The sequence below is a fragment of the Ptiloglossa arizonensis genome, chromosome 10 (assembly GCF_051014685.1).
Source record: "Ptiloglossa arizonensis isolate GNS036 chromosome 10, iyPtiAriz1_principal, whole genome shotgun sequence".
NCBI lineage: Eukaryota > Metazoa > Arthropoda > Insecta > Hymenoptera > Colletidae > Ptiloglossa > Ptiloglossa arizonensis.
The window spans coordinates 2,697,299-2,722,286 of NC_135057.1; the positions used below are offsets into that span (position 1 = coordinate 2,697,299).

General features: G+C 35.4%; 2 protein-coding genes across 5 annotated transcripts; one reads left to right on the forward strand and one right to left on the reverse strand.

Moving 5' to 3' along the window:
• Positions 1 to 97: 97 nt before the first annotated feature.
• Positions 98 to 6,687, forward strand: LOC143151982 (odorant receptor 82a). Its single transcript, XM_076321560.1, has 7 exons — positions 98 to 126; positions 1,158 to 1,665; positions 4,570 to 4,855; positions 5,107 to 5,206; positions 5,424 to 5,534; positions 6,183 to 6,338; positions 6,457 to 6,687. The coding sequence occupies exons 2-7, from the start codon at positions 1,185 to 1,187 to the stop codon at positions 6,505 to 6,507; spliced, it is 1,185 nt and encodes a 394-aa protein (XP_076177675.1). The 5' UTR covers positions 98 to 126; positions 1,158 to 1,184; the 3' UTR covers positions 6,508 to 6,687.
• A 2,865-nt stretch (positions 6,688 to 9,552) lies between these two features.
• Positions 9,553 to 20,695, reverse strand: Hrg (poly(A) polymerase hiiragi). Of its 4 annotated transcripts, none has more exons than XR_012993489.1 (13): positions 20,245 to 20,695; positions 19,261 to 19,491; positions 18,934 to 19,177; positions 18,591 to 18,695; positions 18,355 to 18,505; positions 18,057 to 18,268; positions 17,668 to 17,965; positions 16,828 to 17,004; positions 16,625 to 16,746; positions 16,352 to 16,522; positions 16,165 to 16,263; positions 15,749 to 15,896; positions 9,553 to 11,507 (listed from the first exon to the last, which is right to left on the reverse strand). XR_012993489.1 is itself a non-coding variant. In XM_076321708.1 (12 exons), the coding sequence occupies exons 2-12, from the start codon at positions 19,473 to 19,475 to the stop codon at positions 15,843 to 15,845; spliced, it is 1,848 nt and encodes a 615-aa protein (XP_076177823.1). In that variant the 5' UTR covers positions 19,476 to 19,491; positions 20,245 to 20,695; the 3' UTR covers positions 11,663 to 15,842. The 4 variants fall into 4 exon arrangements, 2 of the variants coding, with proteins under 2 accessions (XP_076177823.1, XP_076177825.1); XR_012993488.1 differs by lacking the exon at positions 9,553 to 11,507 and adding an exon at positions 11,663 to 13,979; XM_076321708.1 differs by lacking the exon at positions 9,553 to 11,507 and having other exon boundaries at positions 11,663 to 15,896.
• Between the last annotated feature and the right edge of the window lie 4,293 nt (positions 20,696 to 24,988).

The window sequence follows — 24,988 nt, forward strand, 5'->3', positions numbered from 1 at the left end:
TTATCGGCTATCGATACGAAAACTTTGGCTGTTACTCGTGACGGAGACATTTTCAATACGAGATCTCGATACATCGGAAGCATTGCTTCACGATCAAGGAAATGTAATGTAAATCAATTTTTGAAAGTGAGTTTCTGTTATACGTAAAATACTAGGTTATTCGATAAGTTTTGTCGTTGCTTTCATTGTAACAAAAATGGTATGACACTTCAACTTTGAAAAATTGTAAATATTCAAATGAGTCGACAGATCTACATGAAATTTTGTATATGTTCATCAAACGGTAGTACCATATTTGGAAAAATAAAACGACGAATCTAATAGCTACATTTTTTTGTTGTTGAACGACAAAACTTTTATTGAGCAACTTGTGTACTATTGTACATTGTTCGATGATACGAACAGGAATTAATATGTTATTGTAACGATCGATGAAGTGACGGGACAGTTGTTTTCGCAATTTGTTACGCTATTTGATAATTTGAACGCCTCGTTTCTTAGAAATTTTTTAATTTCAGAACAGCTGTGCAAATACACAGACCTTAACTTGCAACGGATAACTATTATTACACGAATATATGTGAAAATTAAAATTGAAGTAAATTTAAAAAATTTTGTTCGTATTGTAAAAATCCGAATTTTTGTCTAGCAAATGAATTTCCTCTTATCTTCGAAGATTTATAATTTTCAATTTTACATCGAGTTTGACCGGTTAATCGGGAAAAAGGAGTTAATTCGTCATTTGTACTCTTTTATATTTTCTATTATTTTTCCAATTCGTTATCTCCTCGTGTCCTTTGTTATATCGCGATATTGTTATAAATTACGTCACGTTTGTATTTCCTGTAAGACAAAGTTCCTTAATTCAATCTCTCAATTTTAATCGAATATTAAAAAATATAAATCCATCGTAAAAGTACTCGATCCACGAATTAATAATGGTTTATTTCTTCATTTTCATTATAAATATACAAAACACTGTCCATCGAATAAAAACTGTCTGCACACATTGAAACGTATCAAACAATTATCTTTTCCGAACTGTTCCGTTGTTACACGTTCACGTTGAATAACTTAAAGAGATAAAAATCGTACAGTTTGCTCGGTATTTAAGAAAACGATCGACATTCACGATCCAATGCTTTGCTATCTTCCAGGAAAAAAGATACGATTGTCGAATTATCATGTTTGCGAGGTTGAAGAAACCGGTATCGTTGAACGTGGAATTATTGTACGACGAGAACGTGCTCTCGTGGAGCAAACGCATCCTCGGCTTATCCGGTCTCTGGCCGGATAATCGGAACGACGTTCGATTTTTCTTCTACATTACGTACGTCATGATATTCACTTGGCTGGAGATCGTGACGTTCCTGCAGAACATGCACGACCTTGAGAAGTCGTTGAAAAATATCACGTTATCGTTTCCGACGATCTTGATAGTACTGAAGGCCGTGATGTTTCGGCTGAACATGCATCTCGTGCTACCTTTACTGGCGGTCGTGAAAAGGGATGTGGAGCAAGGCTTGTATCAGTCGCAGGAGGAAAGACGAACGGTGGTATGGTACAACGTGGCCGCCACGTTATTTACCACCTCGTCGGCCTTGTCTTTGTTCTTCGTGCCCACGTTGTTTTACGCGAAGCCAGTTCTCAACTGTCTTTCATCGAGTAAGTTCGATCGGCTGATGGCTATCTGCGATTCGACGCGCGCTCGATGTACGATACTTTCGTCGAGCTGCGGTACAGACGTTAACCCATTCGTTGACAGAACGAAATGCCTCGATAGCGTTCAAACGTCACATTTATAGTCGTTTTTAACTCGAATCGGCGAGTCGAGAAACAGTACTGGGACTGGTAGTAATTAACGCTAGATAATAGATTTCGGTATATTGAAGTCTTACTCGTACGTGTCTTAGGAAAATCGATGATTGAGGAACAAGATGAGCTTATGAAATTGATTGTATATTAAAGTCTTACTTGTACGTGTCTTAGGAAAATCGATGATTGAGGAAAAAGATGAGCTTATGAAATTGATTGTATTCATAACGTAGAAAAAGTAATAACGTCTTTGGAAAATATGATATGGAATTTATAGTAAACTTCTTTGTAAAAATAGTCGAAACCAGATATTTTGACTGATTGGTAAATCTAGTGTCAAAAACCACATTTTAAGATATTTGGAAAAACACCATTTATTAAACTAAAGGAACTACTTAAAACGCTTCTTTTGCATTGTTCTTCAGCTCAACGTGTGGTTCCATGTATTTTACATATAATAGGTTACTCGATAAGTTTGGTCGTTCGATAAGAAATGGAGTTCCTTTTATTTTTATTAGGTTTGTCGTTTTATTTTTCTAAAGTACTACTGTCTAATAAAAATGGGTGAAGTTTCATGTAGATTTGTCGACTCATTCGTATATTTAAAATTGTTCGTATATTAAAGTTGAAATGATAGAATATTTTTTTTACAATGGAAAAAACGACAAAACTTATTGAACAACCTAGAACTTTCGAGATTATTTGAAAATGGATAAATTTGAACTCGTACTGTTCTTCGACTTACTGATTCATTTATAATATATTTACGATAGAACCACCATTATTTGCATACTTTGCACACTTTTCTGGCATTTATTAGACTGTATTTTGAGCACAGTGACAAAAGTAGTTATGGTTTTCGCAGATAGTGGATGTATCAAGCAATATGTATACGTAACATTTACAAACGATCGATATCGATCATTTCATCGAAAGATCAGAAACCTTTTTACGAGATAAAGTCCTTCCAAGTAGTTTCAAAAATTCAAATATTTTATTTTAATTCTCTCGAGAAACAAAATAAAAATTAAGAAATCATAATACGTCAGAATTTCTTTAGAAACTTCATTAACATTTATTTCACAGATACAAGATTATGATTCGCCCATAATAATCTATAATGCCTGCAATTACCACGTTGTACATATTCAGTTTTGGCCACAATTTACACAATTTACACGAGAATCTTTACGCGACACTTTCCATTTAGGTAAAGAGAAATAAAATTTTCTTTAGACAATTAAAAGTGAACTATACCAAGAGTAACACCAATGATACAAGATCACGAAATGTGAAATATAAATGTAAAGATACAACACCTATGAAAATTTAAATTCGATTTTGAGTCGCGCAGACTTCCAAGAAGACGAGAGGAATCAAATCCTCAATCCTTTCGTGCTCGAAAACTCGCTAACGTTTTGAATAATCGATAAAAAGAACTGCACCCTGGGCTTGCTGTAAAATAACATTATCCCCACTATCTCGAAGAACATCATTGAGAACTTAATTTTCAGCTTTACGTGTCAACCAGGTGTTACGTTAAGACGCGAAATCACGTTGCATTCCGTGACGCGAGATCGTGGGTATCGAAGAAAGCGGTAAAAGTCGTGGCTTTATTAAGCTCGTCGTTATTATCGGTGTCGCGGATGCGCGGGCGAGATAAATCAAGATTTTAATGTGGACTTTATCGGTCGAATCCAGGAAACGCATTCGATATCCGTATACATATGATCGCGCGTACAGTTACTTCGCGCGCGCAGTTTTATGATGTACCAAGGCGACAGTTATACTTCCTTCACGATACACAAACGGTTACGTTTTACGAGCCTGTCACAGTTTGTCGAAGATTTTGCACGACCACCGACGCTGTGACTTTTTCGCGGCCGTTTAAGCGAGTCCCTCACTGGCGAGGAAACGCGAATTTATGCACTCGACGTGTCTCTACATTGTCCCCTCTTCTTCGAAGAAATGGCCGAGAAAACTGTGTAGATAAAACAATAATCGTCCGTTTCGTATATTATTTTCCTCGAGGAACAATTAATAATTGAACGAGCAATAGGAATGCTTCACTGAAGAAATTTTTCAATAGTTTGCGTACATCCTTGTTAAACAATCGACACGAATAGAAATTTAAATGGATGTATGTATATATATCTCAACGTGTTATTCCACGTGCAGGGTGAGTCATTTAAATCGATACTCTTGAATATTTTTTAGAACTATTTATTGTATGAAAAAATGTCACAAGTGGAATTTGTACGGTTTCAGAAGAGAGGAATTTGGTAAAATAATAATATTTGAGGAATGAATGTGTAGAAAGGTTAAGTTTGTTTTTGTTTTTTATATAGAATTATGTTTTTTGGTAGACCAATCATCTAGCTTATCATTTCTTATGAAGAGGTATTAAATTATTCATGCTTGTTCTCTGCTGTTTCTTTGAACGCTATTGAAGAGCTTGAACAAAAATATGTACAATTAAAGTAACATTTTCTTTTACTATTTTCGCATAATTTTAGCAAATAATTCAATCTCCTTTCATTTTTTTATTTCTAATTCGTGCAAACTTAAAATATACTTAAAATCTATTAAATTATTTGCTAAAATTATGCTGTAAAACTGTGCAATGATTTTTCCTAATATATTTCCCAGTTTCAAGTATTTCATTCGCTATTCTTTGAAAACGAATCGATTGAATGTATTATATTACTGAATGTTAGAGCGATCTTCAGTGTAGTGTTTATCATTGATTCACAGAGTTCAGCAACTGTACGCTTCCTTACGAGTTACCAATGAGAGTGAATTCCGTTTACGAAGTGACAGAAATGCGAACGTACGCGTTGTTCTGCGTTTATTTTATACCGACTAGCATGCTATTGACAATCGGTGCAACCGGCGCGGACAGTCTACTGGTTACGTTAACTTTTCATCTGTGTAGTCAACTATCGATACTGTCGCATCGAGTCAGAAACATCGACCTTGAACCGCAAAAATATTTTTCAAAAATGAAAATACTCGTTGAACGACACACTGAGCTTCTGCGGTAAGACGTTTCAAACAAATAATCGTTCTATCAAAAGTACACGTATACGTACACGTGTATGGTATTATTAAACAAAAATCATTTCGTTTTCCACATATTGTTCCATTAAAATTCATTTACCTTTAGACTTAACAGCGGTTCAATTTACACGTGTTTCAAGATTTCTTTTCACTAAGAATATAGCGATGGTTTGAACATTTCAACTTTTGTTGCAAGGATTACAATACTTTGTATGATTGATTCTATTATAGATTGGCAAATATTTTGGCGGAAACCTTCAGTTCTCTTATGTTTGTGCAGACAGTAGGATTGATATTTTCTTTGTGCATCGTGGCCTACCAATTACTTATGGTAAAGTTATAAATTTTGAACGTTAGATGATATTAATTACACACAATCGCATGCACGTTTGGTATCGTAAAGCACCTAATTTGTCATTTAGTTCTTTCTTTGATAGGTATTTTTGTATCACGTGTTACAAATTATTACTCGTTTTAAAGAACTATGAGTGTTTCAGAAAAAAAATGTTCAAACGTTTGAAGAATTCAACTGTAACGATATTTTATAGACGAGCGAATCTGACGAAGACATGAACACGATACATTTTATAATTTACTCCTGCGCTGTAGTATTGTTAGCATTTTGCTACTGTTTCCTTGGGGAGTGTCTAATTTCTGAGGTAATTACAGTTGTACTACAATCGATGCAATTATTGCAGATTTTTGTTTGTCACTGCACACGTTACAATTTCGAAAGAATATCGACACAGAAATGATATTTAAATAGAAGATCTAATGTAAATCACGTATAAATACAATTTATAAATTTTATATTTTCTACTCAAAGCTGGCCGAATTTCAAACAAAACATTGAACATTGAGCATCGAGGAAAATATCATTTCTGAGACAATTCTTCTTAATACTTTTTAACGTACCTTACTTTAACAATGAATGAAATTGTCACTTTTTTGGCCATAGAAAATATAAGAATAAAAAAAATAAATATAATATATATTTAAAGCACTTGAATATAATTTGAAAACGGTATCATTCTATAAATCTAGAATGTATTTGCATTGAATTATGAATAGTGTGTATCATTATTCCAAAATCTTCAACGAAATTGTACTTTAAATGGAAGACAAACGAAAAATACAGTAATAAATAAAGTATTTGAAATGATACTTCAAATTACATTATTTTGAAATTACCTAGATCTTCCTGCATACTATTTTGCAATCAATGCTGCGAGTGTGAAAATTGTGTTTGTGGTAGTGTTCAGCGTCAACATTGCAACTAACTTCATCGTACATTGCATTATTTTCAGAGTAACGAAATACAGGTGGCTTGCTATTTTACTAATTGGTACGACTTGCCAGACGAGTACGCAAAGTCTTTAATGTTTTGCATCGCCCGATCGCAAAAACCATCGTATTTAACTGCGGGCAAGTTCTACGTATTTTCATTAGAAACATTCGGCGCTGTGAGTTTTCTTAATGTTGCACAACCTTTTAAGCATTTACGTTGGATAAGCAATTGCGTTAGAAATTTCCCATTTCCTCAAAAAAGAATATATTTCAAACCTATTCGTTTTATTCTAGATAATGAAAGCATCCATGGCATACCTTTCCGTTTTGAGAGGTATTATGTAAACGTCTAGGGTACCTCGATGAACTAACTAAATACACAAATACGCTCGTTCGCAATACAAATTATTGGTTATCAGGTTACTGTAAAAAGAGCGTTTATTTTATAATAATTAAAGGTTACGATACAAGAACAATCTAAATATTACAAGTGACATTTATGTAAATTAATTAATATTAAGTAGAAATAAGCTGTCTATTCGATAACTGCTTCGAACCTAAAATAAAGCTTAGCTATAAGTAAACATATTTAACCGTAAGCAGGATGCATAATTGAAATCCTCGAAATTCCTCTGCTTCTGCTGGATAGTGAGATGCTTCATTCTCTATACGCCACCGCCAACCATTGTTATTCGGCTGACCTATCAGATTCTCTTTCTACCAAAGTATCCTATTAACGTAACACCTAATTAAGAAGCGTATAAATTATTCTACTAGATTACGAGGGAGAACAGAGATCGCGACACAAACTTAAAAGTAATCTTCTTTTAAATCTCTCATTCAGGGAAATACCTATACAATTATGAAACTAAATTAATAAACATGAAATAATTCAAATCGTAAGAAAAATAATAAAAATAAATCAAAATATCGATGCTCCACCTATGTAAAAAGTCATCAAAATTCAATACGTAGTATGAAAATAAAGAAGGAAAACTATTATAAATGATCCTTTTACAACGATACACTTAGCTAAAATGTCATACGAATTCCATCAATAATTAAGTGAATAAAAATAGCGGGCAATTGAACAGTTAATAGTCGTCTAATTTCAAAAAACAATGAGCAAATAAATGCAGTAAATGATTAGAAACTACTGGTATTATATTTTCGTTCGATGTGATACCAATCTATGGAGTAGACAAAGATTCGTAACGATGAAAAAATCAAACCGATCATCGATTAAATACAGTTACGTGGGAACAGACGGAAAAAAGAAAAACAAAAGAAACGGCAGAAAATGGTTACGATTGAAAATTCGGGAGAGGTCATCAATGCTGGGCAACGGTTATCAGTGGTCAGCACCGGTTAATAGGGGTCACCCAGAGGTCGATTGGCGTCCGAGGTGGTCCGTGAGGTAAAGGGTACCCAAGGATAGCCAAGCGGTAGGTCCGTCCTCCTCGAAGGTTCCCTGGAGAAGAAAGTTTTCGGTTACGGAGGGCGGGGGTCTATATATACTTACAAGGGGGTGTGACGTCACAGATTTACAGTTAGTTCGAGGTCTGTCCGATCTAACCGAAAATTACTTCACCAAAAATTAATACTTGCGACAAAAATGATACTTTGAACCGTTATTTACACGATAGATATTGTTCGTAATTAATTCAACTATTGTGTGTCGATTCAACTAATGTTTCCTTACTCCATATGTAGGTATTATAACGAAGGAAGAAGATTTAAAATAATTTTAATCGTTTACAGCAATTAATCTTTATAATTGAAGTTGTACAACACTAAGCGGACGTATTATTAGTGAAGGAAGATAATTGTTTGATCAGTTGTTAGTTTGAATCTTCCAAGTATTGATTGAATGCGTACGAATCTTTCGCTAGGTGCATCGTCGAAAGAATAGAATTTATATTAATCAATTATGTTCGATTCTTTAGTATTTATACTTTCTTATTGTTCCTTGAATTTATGTATATAGCTTTTATTAGGTGTAACGTCGAGTAGACATAATTTATAGTGATATATATTAATTCACTTTTGCTTCTATATTTTCATATCGTATTTAAAATTTTTATAACTCTTTAGCTAGGTATAATATTTTTTTGGTGTATTGAATTACTTGATATTCATCCATTTGATTGACGTAGCAAGGTATTTTTTCCAGCAAAGAGGATTTATAATAAGATTAATTTTAAGTAATAGAATAATTTGTCCACTTCTTAGTTAGATGTTACATTAAAAATATACTTCGAGAGAAAGGGAATTTGGTAGATCAGTAAGATAGTAATGGTGATGGGGCACACAAGACGTAGCATCTATTTAGCAAACCGGAGAAATTCCGAGGATCTTGATTGCACATTTCGTGTATGATTAGGTATGTTTACCTAGATCTAAGTTTTGTTTTAGAAGACATCTAAACGAAGCTAGTTTTAAGATCACCGTGTACAAATCTCTATACTTTGCCAAGCAGTTATCCAATAAATAGTATATTTTCGCTTACTTACTCCATTCCCACGCCGGTTACCTCTGCTTGTTGTATATACAAGTGACCGGTCGTGTAGCTGGTCCGATCGGTCAGTTGCTATTCTCTGGTTCGCTTCTAGAAAAAGATATTTTGCCCACGCCTATCTGCGAAAGACGCCAGAGTTAAGAGGTCCTGACTGTGTCGGACGTCTTAAGTCGTGTTTCTTCGATCCAGTTCGCTAAATGGAAACGGAATTAACTCTAGAACCAACCGACACTGTTCACGTCGCGCCTTTCCCAACTTTACCTCATTGTAATTGCAATGTAATTGCTTGGCAGAACAGAACGAAAAGATCGAAAGATCTTTGATTCCTTTTATCTCCTCGGTTTAGTAATATCGATAGTAATGCAGAGAGAAAAAAGAGAGAGAGAGAAAGAGAGAGAGAGAGGGGGGGATCGATAGAACTTCGATTCCATCTATCTACCTTCGAATCTCCGCTTACAGCAATCTCTTCGCGGTGAGAGTTGGTAATCGGTATTACTCGCGACGAAGGATTGTTCGGTGCGTGTAATTGCGATCTAATCAGCTGCGAACATAGAATAGTTTCTTAAGAATATAAGAAAGAATGTACACGTAACTTTGAACAGTTTAATAAAACGCATAATGTGAATGTAACGCTCGCTATCGACATTCCCAATCGCAAGATTCCGAATCACGACCCGATCGAAGGGACAGGTGGTCGAACAGAAAACAAATGCCAGCGACGACAAAGTAGAACGACGCGCATCGTGGAACATCGAAATCGAGTCTCGTTGAAACAACGAATTTCGAAAACTCTTCACGTACCAATTTACGCGCGTGGTTCTTCGTCAATGGCGTCGTTCCGCCAAATCGTCGCCAGCGGTCGATACTTTTGGCTGAAGGAATTAAAAGAAAAATTTATTTCGGTTTATTCAAGAAAGATACAGAGTGTACAGCTGCCGGGAGATACAAATTATGCATACAGCCCGTGCTTCTCGGTGAAACAATCGTCTCTATTGCAACGTCGAAGCACGTGGATCCTGGCGTCGTTGTCTGTTTACAACGACCTCGATCCTACGAATGAAGTAACAGCTAACGCGTAGGTGTACGGTCCTCGCGATACACCATCGCGGTGCACGGTCCTGCGTTCGATGGGCCGATCAGCGTGTACTTTCGGTAGCAGGAACTTTTCGAGTAACGGTGCGCATCGTCGCGCACCTCTGACGCTCTTCGAGAGACACGCTGATCGTTCGACGAGGCTCTGCTCGCGTTTCGCGAATTTCGAGATACACGGTGTGCCGGCCGAGCGTACAATCACGGGACAATGAACGCGATATGTACGATGGTATGGAGTGAATTCCTAGCGGCCGTTCCTGAAAACTTGCATACAACGATATCACTGTCCAGCTGGGCGATAAATAAAATAATTAAAAAAAAAAATAAAAATAAAAAATGAGAGAGAGAGAGAGAGAAAGAGAGAGAGAAATCAAACGATAATAATCGTTCCCGATGGAAGTATAGTACGTGTTCGTAACCTGGGGTGCGAGGGTAGTCGAAACGTTTTAACGCTCTATAGTTTTCAATCAGTCGAGATTACAGAGATCTTGAAACTTTCTTACGACATAAGATCACGTATTTCTGTGTATGCAATCGTTTTCGTGTAACTTATCGTCGATGGTGTACAACGCTTGAGAAATACAGGGAAGTAAGTTAGTTATTCGCGTTGTACAGCGATAACTTACGTTTTATTTAAATCGTTCGAATAATAAGAAGCGAACTATCGATATAGAGCGCGTGGATGAATCACGTTCCTTAGTTTTCAATTTAAAATAAAGTATCGGGTCACTTACTTGTAACGCTTCTTTCGTTCTTCAATGTATAAAATTGAGTAACACGTGGGATACGAAACACTATACAGGATGTCCCGCGATAAATGATACAAAAATGCTTGGAATACAGTTTTCTTGTACGAGGCATCCTTTTTTTTTTGGTTCGGGGAGAGTCAATATTCAAACGTAGGCGACGTACGCGGTCAACGTCTGCAAGTTTCAACGAACTTGTGTAAATCTCTACTTAACCCTATCGTATTTATAAACGGAGAAAATGAAATACCGGGAGCAGTATTTCTGGTCATAACTCGTTGCTTCTGAACGTTGCGTGCAAACCGGATAAACATCCGTAACGAAACCCATTGAACCGAATCGTACCGGAACTGCCAAAGAACGACCCTGAATGACGTTCACGATGCTCGCGAAATCCGTGTTTTCGACCGTGAGTTGTGTTTCCGTTGAATTACTGATTTCAGTTTGTGCGATACGAAACACCGATCGATAGCGAGAGAGAGAGAGAAAAGCATTTTCGTTGAAAGGCCCGATCGTTCGATCAAGCGACTCGCGTGCATCCAGGGGCATTCCCTCGAGCGGTTCGATATAAGTGACGCGTGCGCGCGCAACCTAAGTTCGAGATTGATTTTCTTAGAAGCGAAGCCTCGCACGGAAAATTCGATTCCAGATTTTCGATTGATATCCGCGCGGTGGAATTACCTCCGTTCGGACTCGTACCGCAGAGTTGCGTAGAGTCGGAAAATGTCCAATTACGCATCGGCGGGTCCGATGTGGCAAGAAACTTTCGAGATCTCGAGCCGATTCGAATTCAAATAATTAATATACCATCCGATCCGAAAGTCTCGAATACCCGTACACTTGGAATAATTTCGTAACGACAGGGTGCGGCGGCGATTACTATCGTCATTTTCGTTTCATTCCCAGCAGCGATTAATCGAATCGACTTCGACCTCCTCGCGCCATTGCATTCGCTTTCGATACCGAACAGCTTCCTCTTCGGAAGGAACCTAAAAGAATTTCGAGACGTTACAACGATTCGGCACGGCCGATAAGCAACGGCACGACTGTGACTAAAAATTGAATCCATACCATTGCACGCCGCGCACAGGATCGTTCGGTGTATCGCGACACTTGTATGCTGTACAAGCACATAAACACATGGTAATGAATTCGATGCCGTTTATTTTCATTCAGACAAATGACTCACGTTCACATGTTTTAACACGCAGTCTCGATGCGTTCGCGGTACTTCCATATGTTCCAATATAAAATCGTGCGTCTCTGTGGTACGCTGTCTCTCGTATGTGAACGTACGTTTTCGTGTAATACGTGTACGTACGCGCGTAACGCCGGTTGGTGTACGTGTGTATGTGTCTGGGTTCGATTTGTGGGTATGAAAGCGAGTTGTGTTCACTAGAGTCGTTCGTTTTGAGGTCTTTTTACGTTGCATTCGAGAGAGAGAGAAAGAGAGAGAAAAGTAGAGAGAGATAGTATATAATACAGGACAACGTTCGACAAGAATCCTAGACGACCGGCACCGATCGAGAGCCGATCGATTTTCAGAATACGTGAAATTTCGATAGGTCGAAATTTCCGAACTCTACACTCTTTCGAGAACACTTGTCTCTAAGATATTCAGCCTTGCCTTCAGCATTTTTTTTCGGCTTTTTCAGTTTTTTTTTCTTTTAAATTTGTTTGCTTGTTTGCTTGTTTGCTTGTTTGCTTGGTTGTCGTCTTCCGTTTGTTTGTTACCGGTATTGTACAAGTGAGGTGAGTCACGGGCGATATTCACCGTTTCGTTTAGCGTTCTTATCGTTCTTATTGGTTGGCTCGGGAACGTCGAACCGAGAGAGAAGAACAGTGCGACGTTCTCGAGAACGGATCGAGAAAATGAAAATGTGCTATAGACATGTCTGCCTGATGTTCTGAGGGAAACGAACGTGGCTGGAGCTCGAACGCACGATCTCATTCTTTTGCTTTTTTTTTTCCTTTTCTTTTTATTTGTAATTAATTTATGAAAGAACGTGGTATTTTACGTGCGAGGGTTGATGTTCACATATGCGTGTACGTGTGTATAAGTGTGTGTAAACATGCGAGATTTCACGATACCATCCATGTATTTATCGATCACATTTTCCTCTTTGTAAGAAAATATTGAACCGATGATCCATTTATTCACTTTGATATTAGAAAATTAAATAATAATAATAATAATAATAATAATAATAATATTGATAATAATAATAGCAATAATGACAATAATATCAACGTTAATAATGATTATTATTAAAGCTATAATAATAGGTAAATCATACGATGATATAGCGATTTTTAACTGTAATATTAATAATAATATTAATATTGGCGGGAAAAGTAATAGTAGTATAATGAGGATAATGAAAATATCGTGTCCTTATAAATCCTAGAATTCTCGTAAAATTTCAAGAACCAATAGATGATAACAAACGTTTCAAGTGAAAAGCTTGAACGATCGAAAAATCTACAGCCAAGAACTTTTATTCGTTCTATTCGATAGAAAATTACTTCCTACGCGCTTTCGTCTCGTATTCAAATTTCGTTTCGCTTTAAATGGAAAAGTTCCGATCAAAGTCACATTAAGAAAAATACAAACTGAGCATAACATTCGTCGACCTCGGATCTATCTTCGGACGTAATTTACTCACGAGTGCAGTTGAGCTCGCGATACGTATATTTTCCCTACAAAACAAAAGAAGAAGAAGAAGAAAAAAAAAGGAAACGGTTTCTCTGTAATCGCAACTTTTCCTTTGACGATTAAAAGTCGTTTCGAAATGCTAGTTCTCGATTTTCAATTAATTACTTCTACGCTTGATCGAAACGACGTTCGAAAGAATTACGTATTGCACGATAAATTAGGTCGTCTTTGATTCTCATCGTTTTACACCGAAAGAACCAGTCATACTCTGGCCGAGATCAATTATCAGACATCTTCGTACACGAAAAAATAATTTCTACCGTACAATTCAACTGTTGAATCAAATTCTCCTACAAGAATGCTAAGTCCACATTGGCGATCACGTAAACGTTAATACGTTAGCTTATACAATCGAGAGCGTACAACATTCTAATTGGAGCGTAGAATAAATAATATTCTTGTACAAGAGCCTCGTCTATTCGAGACTCGAAGATCTCAATTTACACGATGAAATTGGTACACCGATCGATTACATTCACCTAAATTCGAGAAGCTCTTCGATGTCCGTAATTCGCGAGTCACAATTAGAGGTATGCCTGTTACTATAACAAAGCGACAGAATGCAACATGAATCGTAACGCGGAAAAGAGGAAAAATCGTATTCCGATGGACCAAGTATTTCGATAAAATAACGTATTACGTGTTCGTTATTGTATACTACGATTGGCGTAAAACAACACATCGAGGGAATACACCGATTCGTATCGAATATCCATCGATAGTATCGATGAAAAACGAGCAAGCCCTGAAACAAGAGAGAATACCATACCAAGATTACGATGAATATATACAAACAACGAAATGGTCCCTAACCACTGAATAGAATTAACTACAGTATTCCCAGAGTGTACTGTAACGCGTCTCGGATCGAATATTGCGTAGACTCGCGAGAAAGATCTACGATCGAGGAGTATATGCATGCATCGACCTACGATGAGGATTATTTCAAGAAATGAGATGAAAAAGAACTATACAATTTATGATGACTAATGCCGTGTTATGCGCCTTTGTACATATACAAAAATTGTATTCGCGCACGGTAGTTAATTCCCTGCAAATACTTAGTTCCTCGGTGCGGTGATTTTTAATAGAAATGTGACGTATTACGCGTTTCGATATCTGTACATGTATCAGAGAGTGAACATCAAATACCTCGAGACATTCGATGACCGACATGCCTTTAACACAAAGGTAATTTGAAAAGGGGTGGAGAGGATTGGTACGACGAAAACCAGGATCAGGAATATAAGATAGAGAATTATAATAGAAGGGAACTGAAGGCAGTTGAACACCTGAAAAAACTCACCAACAGGTGATTGATGATTTGAATAATCCAGATGCCAGTCCCTTGTTGCATTGTTAAAGCTATAAGTTCGTTTCTGTGAATAAAAACTAAAAAGCGACTCCAATACGAAACTCATTTACGTAACACGATCGTCAACAATATAGTCAATGGCTTGCTTAGGGATGTTTCATTTACAGACCGTTTCTAAGTAACCGTTAAGCGAATCTATGTTATTTGAACGCTTGTTTGTTTGTTTGTTCGTTCTCTGTAAATGAAACATTAAATCTGTTATGCCAGTGTCGGTGATTTTTCGTTCATTAGCCGACTCGTTACGGATACGATACAAAACTAAAAAAAGAACCTTAGATTTACGCGAAAGTATAATATCGTATGCATCGGAATTGAGCTCCATTTAGTAACTGATATTCAAATAATCCGTTTAGCATATATATTATAAATAATATTAAGTAATGTTATTATAAATATGATCTAAATAACTGAAGCAAGTAAAACGCATTACCATGTTACGATTACAGTATCTCAAACTCAAAGACAGATCGCTTCGTGTATTTTACATCGACGCGCGAGAGTAACAAAGAGCACGAATTATTTACAACTTAGACATACTTCTTTTTTTTTTTTTTATAGTTTATCTACTTATGCATTAAAGAAATGCGTTTTTATACAAGAATACGTTTCATCTTCGTAACACTGAAACCTTCGTATTTTTTTTTTTTTCACTCTTTTTCTCTTTTAGTCGAAAATTCTAGTACAAGCTTCTAATCAAAATACCGTTGCCTATATTCACATATCAGCACGATAACACGAACTGTTTTCCAGACCCGTCACCCACTGACGTACGTCACCGTGACGTACTTCCTTTTCCTTTTCATAATTTCGCGAATAAAAATCATTATAAGCGATATGTACAAAATGAAATATAAAAATAAAGTTATTAATCTTACAGATAATGATGGATTTAAGTTTCGTATTATTTGTAATCATTTCGTTATGAGTTCCCAAATTACTATACGGTTCGTAATAAAAATTACATCACAGACACTGGCACAATCATTAATTCGTAGCGTAATCGTTCCCATTGACTGTTGATGTTGTTTATAAATACTAAAATCAGAGCGTCTGTCACACAGTCGTGCATCGATTGATTCCAACGGGTAGCTTTCTCCAACGCATGACGTTGCTTTGTTTTTACGAAACGGGGGACTTACAGTGGGCAGTGGATGGTTGCATGAGATGTGATTACAGTCTAGATGGCCCAGAGGAGCATCTGTGGATCGACGTGAGGTAGTAATCCTGCAGTGGTCAAGTGCAAACGTATCCTTCCTGTGCTACTGTAGATGTACCAGTAGGCCCATCCTGAAACATATAAGGTAACAGAGAAATTAAAGGCAACCGATCGAGAAATTAGGAAATCAAGTACATCAAAGTAAGAGAAAGAAGCGGAACATTGCAAATAAATTATACACGGTATTCTCCGCTCCTTACCTCCTCGTGATTCCGATTTACGTTAAAAAATTTTCTTCTCCAATGAATCCAAAATTCACTTACTATTCTCTATTTTTATATGTAGTTACCTAATTTTGTTCTATGGTGATTACTGTTCATTATATGTACAATGTCTTACATCCTTAGTAGCTGTCAATGTTTGTTTGTATTCATCCAAGCTAAATCCGGAATTGCTATCTTCTCCACAAGATTGAACCACTAACGATCCATCTTCTCCCTGAATAGGTATTGATATCGTGTTAGTTACATTTATCTTGAACTTGTATTTCTTAACCATGCATTATTATATTCTTTTTAATATACACCTGTGTCACTTGCTGTTCACCGTCATTGAGCCTTCGTTTTTTTCCACACGCGTCCGGATTTTGATCTGACAGTCTCTTCCTACTCGCTGCATCTCCTGGATTTCGTGGTGAAACACTACCGCTGTTTCCGTTGCCAGCAATGTTTCCATTTTTATGTACACTGCCAGAAACCTGTTAAAGATCGCTAGTTAGCGTTCGCCACGAAATTATGTAGGCGATGGGATATAAAAAAAATATTTTAATTGTTAAGAATAAATTTATCTGTTCTCATACTTTTCTTTCACGTTTGATCAAACTAGGAGAAACATATGTGTGTAGGTCCTTTCGCTTCACATGCTTAGCTTCTATCCACATGCCATCCTTCAACATGTTTAATTGTTCTGCTTGCCTTTGAACTGCAATTTTATATAAAACCAATTGTTGAAATTGAGAAAACGTTATAAATTATGATCCGCTACGTATCAATATATTCTTACTTGAATCTACAAAGGATTTTATATCGTATGTCAGATCAACATTTAAGTTTTCACTTTTGGCAAACAGTAAGCCAATAAACCACATGGAGCAGTGCCCCTCCGGTTCTGGTTCTAACGGTGGAAATGCCTCTGGGTTTACATGTGCCAATGTAATGTGGGGATTCCTTTCCAGTGTACCTGTTTTTAAGTTAGGATTTTGCCATTTTGGCATCCGCGGATTATTAGCATTGCAATATCGACAAAGTAATAAACAAATTCAAAGTTTGATGATAAGAAAAGACACAGATTAAGACAGAAATTTATCAAATTCACTGATTTTTAGCTGCTGCTTACTCCTGTGAAAGATGCATACATTTATCCGAAGACCTATGAATAATTTTTTTTAATTTATATTCCAATAAAAGTAACCTGTTTTAATCTACGTCATTTAACTGGAACAAACACAACATAATGTAATAATCTAGTACCAAGGGCAGGTAATGCTTTATTATTGACACTTTTTAAGAATCTTGAAATGCTTGCTTTAATTTACAAGATGTTATGTGTTTTATTATCTTCAAATTTTCTGTATAAATATTCACGATGAACGGCATTAAGTGATTAAAAATAAAAAAAAATATCTTCTATCCTTTGTTTCGCACCATTTTTCAAGTGGAAACAATGGCTTTTATTACCCTATAACTTATTTGTGTTTGGCGATCATTACCATATAATTCATGTTCTTTTTATATAACATCTTGTATACAATGTAGAATAAGGCTTCACGTGTACTTGTAAACAAATTTCAACATATCCCTAAAGTTCAATAGAATATATTTATTGTTGTATTCAATATTTTACCTATCAAATGTCGTATTTTTGACTCGACAAGCCCGCACCATTCAAGTTGATCCTCGGCAGTCAAACTTCTGGCTAGTAATACAATATAATGTTTGTATTTGCCAAAAAAATTTGGAGGTTCGAATAATTTATCCCACGTTGCTTTCCCCATGATGATTTCTTCTGTTATTGACAAACCAGTTTCAAATGCTTCTTGCATAATAGTTCTCGTTGAAACTGATACGTTAAACGTTGAATTTTGTTGAGGATATGCTGGTGTAATTATTGGCATCAAATGATATCTATCTGATATATTTACCTTCGAAAAAAATGTACCAGAGTAAGGAGCTTCTAGTATTAAAAAATGAAAAGTAATCAAAAGTATATGTATATATGATACAAGTTCTTACTCTTGGATCCCAAACTGGAAACCCTAAATTAACATTGTCAGGCTGCTTTAATAGGACTGGCTGTGGCCATTTCCACTGAGAAAATACAAGGAAAAATTTTTCTATTAGTGTTGCTGCAACAGCATTAGGATACAGTTGACACGTTCTTGCAACCAACATTGCCCAAGAAACACCTCCTAGATAACCTAGCACATTACTATATATGCCATTTCCTAAGAATACAAAAATAAAATTAGTTCTAAGAAAAAAATATTTTACATTATAGAGTGTAAAAATAACAAGAAAACAATAATCTTACGTTTTGCCCATAATTTAATAGCTCTAAGTGCCAACCTAAAATTTTCTATATTAGGTACTAAACGCAGTATCTCGTCTGTTACTCTGCAGCCATTAAGACTTCTCACACATTTCTGATCAAGATTCTTCAGAAGCATATCATCCTTAAGATCCTATACATACGAATAAAATTTATTGTCAGTAATATATATAAAATATATTTAAAAATTTCACATTATCTACAGATAATTTGCTAACCATTGAATCAGGAATTTCTTTAAGTGCTAGTTTTGCAAATAACATGTCAATTTCAATACCATCAAAATTCATTTTTATAACTGGTACAAATGCTTCTTCCACTGCCTAAAAAATATTAAATAATATAACATAAAGCAATGAAATTTTAATCAAAATTACACAAATAATTTATATAAGACACGTCAATGATGTATTTGCATAGAATCTTATGCTTTTTGTCAACTGTAATAATTACTCTAAATGTCAATTTCCATACTTACCGTGTAAATGCTATTTGAAAAGAAATTCGTGTTAAAGGAAAAATTAATGGCTACTACTATTCAATATTATTTGAAATACATACCCTTAAATCTGTAACTTCTTCTTGCATTTTCAATAATTCAAAGAAGGATGTAAAATAATCCAACCTATAGATGTGACGAGGTACAACACATAGGGCATCTATATCAGCACCTTTGTGATGTACTCCTAACCTATATGAACCGAAAGTATATATTTTACCGCCAACTAGTTCAGCAACACTGGGTGGCATATTTCTGGCAATACTTGTGTCCCTTATCCATTGCTTCACCAGTGCGTTTAATTTGCTAATTGAATGCAACAATTAATATAATGTACATATAATACTTTTAATTAATATTGCACAATGCAACTATGTGCAGAAAAATACCTTAAAATTTCCATTCTGTGATTTAATTCTTCTTCCGATTCAAATACATTATAAGGTTTTAATGCTTCCTTTAACTCATTTGTCCTAGTAAGATCACTGGGTTTTGGTTCTGCTACACTGATAGCAGATGTCATACCCAATGTACGAAGATTTCTTTCATTTGAAGAATTTGTGTTTGAGTTATTACCTTGTGATGACCACATTTTGGCATTCATTAATTTTGTTTCAGATCTGGAATAGAACAACATGTTACTTTCATTTGTGATCATTTTATAATAATGAAACATAATAAGGATTCAAATTTTTATACTTAAACATTCAGACTTATTGAAATTTGATTATATAAACAATAAACTATATTGGAATGTATATTATTATTATCTAAGTATCAAACATGGGTTTATATAGATGAACAGTTAACAGTATTATTGTAAAAATATATGAAACAAAATATTTCCATGAAAGAAAATAGTGTATAACAAATAATTCAATCACATTTCAAATACATTGTAATGAAATACATTATTTTTTTCAACAATTGTGATATTCATCAATATCTTCTGAAAGAACATGCAATGTAAATATAAAACACATGGCTATAATTATATGCATAATATTTAACAATGCTTTTAAAACAATAAAATTTAATATTGTTTTCATACAATCACTGTACTTAAAACTCTGATTATGTGTATATTTATGTTTAATATGTGTACCATTATAAAGCAATGAAAGATTTAACAATTATGATTATAAAAAAATTCTAGAAATGAAAATGAGCGGCACAATTTCGTGTACAAAGTAGAGCACAAACAAGAAGGATAAAAAATAAAATTCATATATTTATTTCACAAAGTTATTTGATATTTTACAAAATGTGTAACATCCTTGATAATTATTTAAACGTGCAATTTTCTCCCACTATATAGCACGTGCTAGAAAACACGTAAAAGCGGGGACGTCATGGTTGTGTTGAATCCTTACCACTTAATATTTTGTCAAAGATGCAGTGACATGATAAAGATAGAGAAACTTTAGACGTGTTGTCAGGTTATAAAACGCGCAAATGCTCGTAATAAGGGTGCATTACGTCCATCCAACGTTTGCGGACGATTCCTGAAAAGGAAATTGTACTCCTAGCGCAAATAGCACGTTCTAAAGGCTTTGCTTAGCCGTAAACCAGCGTGAACAACTTGTAAACAATTTATGAAGTAGCAAAAGAATTCCCAGAAACGAAGGTCCATAAGTCATAGATTGTTCGCGTCTGTGTGATTATTTCATGTATTGCCAAAGAAAAGTGACCCTCCACAACATTAATCGCAATACACTTCACGCACAGGACACTTCGTACCGCGGTGTACCGTGTAAATAAATAATTAAACGTTATTACTTGAAAATAATGGACACACGTATACCCGCACCACACCACCTACAGTATAAACATGGCGTCCCCTGACGGCTCACTATGCCATGAAAAATCATGTATACAGAATTGCATTCCATGAGAACGTAATTCTCAGAACGATGCCACCGCTCTCTTACGTCGGAACAGAGAACTGACAAAGTACATGTTGCACTATTTATATATATGTATATTGAAGTAAATTTATAACAAAGTGATACCTTATAATGACACATTGTAATTTCTATTACATCGTGTTGTATTTTTACAAATTTTATGCACTGAATTTGTATACACTCTAAGAAATTATACATAAAAAATCACGTGTCGTTGCAAGTGCAGAAATTGCACCGAAGAGTTCGCGCTAAATGGACGTTAAATTTCTTACAAGCGCATAGCTCGTGACTTGTATCTCAACATGCTTTCATTGTTACATGTTATTGGTTACTTACGCGGAATAACGATATCGTGTTCTTTCTTCGCATACAGATTTCTTTTAGAAAATATTTGAATTCATTTAAATTGATACATGGAAGTTCACTGAAAATATTCAAATGCGAAAACCGTGAGAACGAAAAAATGATATACACACGTATCGTCTTTGGTTAACAAAGCTTTGTAACGTGCTGCGAATAAAGGTAATTTCCACATTGTAAAGTCGGTGTATTAATATATTTACGTCCAAAAGGTTTACCTTATAACAATATATATTTCATTTAATTCATTTAATCGTAAATTTTGCTTTCGCAACAGCTATTATTTTTTAATAACGAAACGTGGAAAGAATACGTTCAAAATTTGTTATAGGTTAAGAAAAGAAAAGGGAAGCAGAATGATCAATTTTTAATGCGTTTACACTATTAATATTTATGTACACCCGACACGATAAATAAATAAAAAATGTATATATACATACATATGTATATGTGTATATAATATATATATATTTTTATTTATTTATTTATTTATTTATTTATTCTGTTTTTCTGCCAAATCAATATCATTTTTACATCGCCGCGGAAGAGAACGAGTCGCGTAGCAACAGCATTTAGTTCGGATGTGCTCGAGCGGTGGCGACACTTAACTCGACCGCGGCAAAAGTTCTATTTCACGAATAATTTCTTTTATTCGTGTTCGATACCGCGCTCTAATAGACATAGAATGCATTTCTTCTGTACAAATATTCCTTAAAACGTTCGAAACTATCATTTAGAACCAAGAATAAGAAAACATTTTGATTTAATTTTTCCAACTTTCTTAGAATTGGTCAATCATTTCTATTTAAAAAATAGCTACGAACATTGCAGTCACGACACTGATACTTTACCATGAAACGAGTAGAAAATAGGAGAAAAATCCAGTCCATTTTCAATATCACCAATGTCTTTAATATTAAATTTTTAATATAAGATTCCGAGTTTGAATTTCGCGAATGTCTTTCGATGTTTTCATTTATAATTTGTTCTCGAATTATTTTGCCGGCTACTTTTAAATACGATGTAGTTCGTGGCATCGCTTGCGGTCGGAGTAGTGACCTTGAGTGGCCAACACCGAGGAAATTCGTTACTCGGTATACATACTGTTTGTTCTGACGATGCTCGATATCGGGTACGAGCACGGACGTCAGAGAGCATAAGACAAACAAAATCAGCAACTTTGTGTACCTATAGCAAGTTTCGTAATTAATCGAGGTCAGAGACTACGCTGGAAATGCCGCGAGAATTTGTTAAATGTTTTCGGTTCAAATGCAACTGCGACCCGACGAAGAAAGTATCGAATAAACAAGAAGAAATTGAAATCAATTTTTAAGCTACTGATACGGAATATACTTACATCAAGAACGAGAGTTATTATAACAATGCTTCGCAACGCTTAAAAATTTAACAATCGCAGTCGTAGGTGTTGGTTTATTTGTCACGAAAAATTATTAATACTTTGTCCGCTATCTCTCACGATTAGATATTTCTCTTACGAAAACGAGTTTCAATATTTCCGAAATTAAATCGATGTTTGAAAGAACTCGTACTATTTTCAATATCAACGTTAAGTAAAATCCTACTCGATCAATTTTATTTTTTCATTTAACGTAGCTCAGAATTATAAATATTGATACACGTAATAGTTGTCTTTGAATTAATTATTCAAAGACACCCCGATCGGGTAGCCTCTAAACTCGTTGTTAGAGTTGTGAACACCATTGGCACAGTTTGTAAAAGTGTCGATTGACAATTTCACCCGATTGTTTCATTAGTTCGAAGAAATCGGGGCTCCCAGAATTTTTTCGATGTCGATGCAACATCGTTACCAAGAATGGCGACACGAGAACGTTTCGATGTTGTAGCAACCGAATCCCGTACTCGTTACACGGATTCGATCGTTAAAACGAGCCATGGTATCTTTGTGTGTCACTAGAGGCGAAACAGAATATGAAGTCTCAACTCAGATTTCCGCAACGTAGTGGGTTTACATTCTGAGTTCCATAGTTACGACTATTGTTTCATAGACGTTACGCCCGAAATACGAGGTGGTGCGTTACTGTTTTTACGGCAGATAGCTGAATACATTCAGTACCACATCCCTTTCGCTTTAAAACAGGGCGATAAAGTTTCTCGCGTTGACTCGTGGGTTCGTTAAAGTTTTCGCGAACAGGAGGCTACAGATTTTTAATTCTTTCAGTATTATACTTTGCAAAAGCCTATCATAATATTTATTTGACGGTTGTTTACCATTTCGGTGGAAGACCGTTAAATTTTCTTAACGCGAAGTTGTAGTCTAGAAGTACTTTTAATTCTTTTGGTGTTGTACTTTGCAAAACCCTCTCATGATATTTATTCGAAGGTTGTTTTCTATTTTGGTTGAAGACCGTTATATTTTCTTAACGCGAATACTTTTAATTCTTACAGTATTATACTTTGCAAAAGCCTCTCATATTTATTCGACGATTGTTTTTTATTTCGGTTGAAGACAGTTAAATTTTCTTAACACGAAATTGTAGTGTAAAAGTACTTTTAATTCTTGTAGTATTATACTTTGCAAAAGTCTCTCATGATATTTATTCGACGGTTGTTTACTATTTCGTTGGAAAACCGTTAAATTTTCTTAACACGAAGTTGTAGTCCAGAAATACTTTTAATTCTTTTAGTATTATACTTTGCAAAAGCCTCTCACGATATTTATTCGACGGTTGTTTACCATTTCGATGGAAAACCGGAAAATTTTCTTAACACGAAATTGTTGTCTAGAAGTACTTTTAATTCTTTCAGTGTTATACTTTGCAAAAGCCTCTCATGATATTTATTCGACGGTTGTTTACTATGCCGTTGGAAGATCGTTAAATTTTCTTAACGCGAACTTGTAGTCTAGAAATATCGTACATAATAAATACCAAAGTAGTTTAATCATCGAGGAATACACCGACCTCAAATTTGTTTAATTGGTTAGTTAGAACTTACAGTTTTTTGAAAGTTGACCGATGAATTAAAAGGTTGAGAGGAGGATGTTTCGGTAAACTTTGGTAATCGAGTGTCCCTATTATTTATTCCCGTTGTTTCCCAATGTTTTTCGAAAACGTGTCCCTTTGTCCTAGGTACCACTTTGGTTTCATCAAATAGTGCTTTGTGTCCCGTAATTCCGTGGTGTTCTGCTACGACTAATTGTATACAGTTGTATGCGATTGTGAGGACACGGCTTACACCCGGAAGTCTGAAACAGTGTACGGTACGAGCAATGTTCCGTTGACTCGCTGAATTTGCTATACGTGCCTCACACGCCAAATTAATTTTGTGTGAGTTGCAAAGTAGAAGTGGGGAATCGAAGTTAACCGTACAGTTAGACGATACAACGAACTTTATTTATCTACGAAAATCCAAGCTGAGCATCCGAAACAGTGTGACGTTCACGAGATGTGTTCGTTTTACGCGAATCTCTACGATGTTTATACGAATGTGGGAAGAAGATCGTGGGAAATTTGACGTAAGGAACTTCTTGCTTGACTCTCTGCATAATAGAACGTGATATCTACACTGGTATGGATTTACTTCCACCGGTAGTTCGTGTAGATACAGAGGTGGGTCTTTTGCGATTTACTCGTGGTTCTGTGTACAGTACATAGGGTGTGTCACACTCAACGTTACTTCTACAGGAAAGAGAAGTTTTCTAATTTTCCTCGTGTGTAACGTCCTGTGTACTGTTAAATATTAAGTCAAGAGAAATAGAAAACTGAAACTTTCAACGGCTCTAGCTTTATTGAAAATTTTATTTATCGATCGGAATACGATCCTACAGATTCAATACACTTTGATCATTGTAAAGTGCATTTGTGCCTTT